General features: G+C 42.6%; 1 protein-coding gene across 1 annotated transcript in view; it reads left to right on the top strand.

Annotated features, from left to right (window-relative positions):
- The window catches only part of FRAS1 (Fraser extracellular matrix complex subunit 1), a 208,114-nt gene that overhangs the window by 115,949 nt on the left and 89,735 nt on the right, over positions 1–2,430 (top strand). Inside the window, 1 exon segment of the mRNA XM_012653893.1 lies at positions 130–377. Within this exon segment, the coding sequence (XP_012509347.1) occupies positions 130–377 (248 nt within the window).

Below are 2,430 nucleotides of genomic sequence, written 5' to 3' on the forward strand. Positions count from 1 at the left end.
ATTAGTTTATAACTCCCGGAGCTTAGGATCCTATATGTACCTTGAAATCCTGAGAAGAAAGGTGCTGTATAAACGAAAAGCATTATTCCCATAAGCAACTGGTTTTGCAATTTGTTTTATTCCTGGAAGGTGACACTTTCACCTACGAGGATATTGAGAAAAATGCTCTGCAGTATTTCCACGACGGCTCCTCGGCCCGGGAAGACGGTATGGAGATCTCCGTCACGGACGGCACCACGGTGACGGCGGTGGACGTGAGAGTGGAGGTGTCACTGCCAGAGAACCGGGGTCCTCGGCTGGCTGCGGGTTCTCCTCTCAGCATTGCCGTTGCTAGTAGAAGAACAGCCGTGATCACCAGGTCCCACCTCGCCTATGTGGTAAGTCCTTATTTTGTTCTTCCCGTTTCCACGGCATCTGCTGCAGGGGCTGACCAGAAAGCAACGCCGTGGCTGAGCATTCGCGGTAGCAGGTGTGTGGCCACGTAAGGAACCTTTTTCTCAATTTCCCTGCAGTTCTGTTCTAGGAGTAGTAACACTGTTCATCCTGGCCTCTCCTGGTGCCTCGGGAACAGACAAGCAAATGAGCAAAACTTCGATGAAAACGCAATGCAGAGGTGTAGGGATGGGTGGTTGTCAACAGGAAACAGTGTCAGAAAAGCCCAAGTCCCCTTTGTTTAAGCTCCGTGCATTATGCTTCTAATGGGAATTTTAGAAAAAGAGCATTTTAGAGCTTACCTGGCCTATGACTCACAGTGGCCCCCGAGAGAAAGCCCACTTTCCATCAGCGCTGGTCTCGAGTCCACTGTCCAGGAGACACTGCAGCGCCTCTCGGCCAGATTCCGAGTGGGATCTCTGACTCAGCCTCCCTCTCGTGCCCCAGGAGAAGCAGCGTGGCTAGGCGGCCCCAGGGAGAATCAAGGACTTGGGCTTTTTCTCGAGTCTGGCTCTAACTTGATAAGTGATCCTGATTTTTTCTAAACGCTGGATAGTTTTGAGTAATCCTTTTCTGGGCTGAAGAATCTTGCTATAAAATCTAGTCCTGAACAGTAACATGTAAGATAAAGCGTTGGCCTGGGAACAATTGCTTTTGCACAGATTTTCCCCTCAAATGGTCTTTTCTAAAATGATGAGAAACTGCATTCCACCCTGATTCTTCTCATGGGTCCACTGTAGTTTCAGAACAGCTTTGATTTTGTTTTTTTTAATTGACAGGTGATTTTTACCATAGGTTATGGTCTTTTGAATCTTATGAAGCTCATGAATTCATAAAAATGTATGAATTCAGATTTAATCAATAGATCACCAAGGCTTGAAAAATGTTTCACAGACCAAAATAGCGCCGCAGGAGAAGTTCCTGCCCATTAACTGCGTGTTATAAGCTGCATATCAAAATACAAGCCTATTGGCAACTGAATGTGTATTTTCAGAGATTGATTGAATCTGAACTTATCCACCAGAGCAGAAAGACTCCAAAAGAACTGTTCCAGCCTCCCAAAAGCACAGCATACATTTTAAAGACTTAGCTAGGTTATATACTAACTTTCTCTGAGGGTTGCAGAAGAATTTTGTACTTAGTGTCATGGAAAAATTTTTCCAGACGTGCATAGTTAGAAAGTTTTCAGTGAGTATCTAGAAAGATTGAAAAAGCCATCTGAAATCCTCGTGATACGATGTTGGAAGCAACAAAAGGTAGAAGTGGGATTTGTGTGATTTGCTTCTTAACAGTAGTCTTAGGTGCACGGTTTGCTCTGCTCTGCTAGTAAGCAGTTGGGGAGGGATGGTGTTGGCTCTGCAGTTAGAGCGGATGGTGGGTTTTAATCCAAACGCACTGCTTACTAGCATAGTGACCCCTTGGCAAGTTATTTAAACTCTCTAGGCCTCGGTTTTCTCATCCGTAATATGGGGAGGATGCAATTAATCTTAAAAAGGTAATAGTATTTCTCTACACCAGCCCAAAATAAGATTATTCAAAATGTGATACCATGTATAATAACATTACATATCACCTACATAAGAATCAATGTAAAAAAGATGTGTAACTTCTAGGGAAAATTGATGCTATGACTGACTATATAGAAACATCCAAGAGAATCTCTTAACAAAGTATTAGAAATAAAAGGAGAATTTACTAAGGGACCAGATATAAGATGCACAGACAGCAATAGCATTGCTGTACATAAGCCAAGAAATAACCGGTAAATATAACTAAAAAGATGATGCCATTTATAATAGCATTAAAAAAATCATGTCCTTTGGACTAAATCTAACAAAAATCAGACAGTACTTCTGCAGGGAAAGTTACACTTAACTGACAGATGTTTAAAAAGCGCTAAGTAAGTGAGGAGAGGTGCCACATTCGTGAGTAGGAACATTTAATATTGAAAAGATATCAATTCCTCCACCAATGATCTTTCAACTCAATTCAGTTCCA

Source organism: Propithecus coquereli, unplaced genomic scaffold, assembly GCF_000956105.1.
Source record: "Propithecus coquereli isolate 6110/MARCELLA unplaced genomic scaffold, Pcoq_1.0 Scaffold433, whole genome shotgun sequence".
Lineage (NCBI taxonomy): Eukaryota > Metazoa > Chordata > Mammalia > Primates > Indriidae > Propithecus > Propithecus coquereli.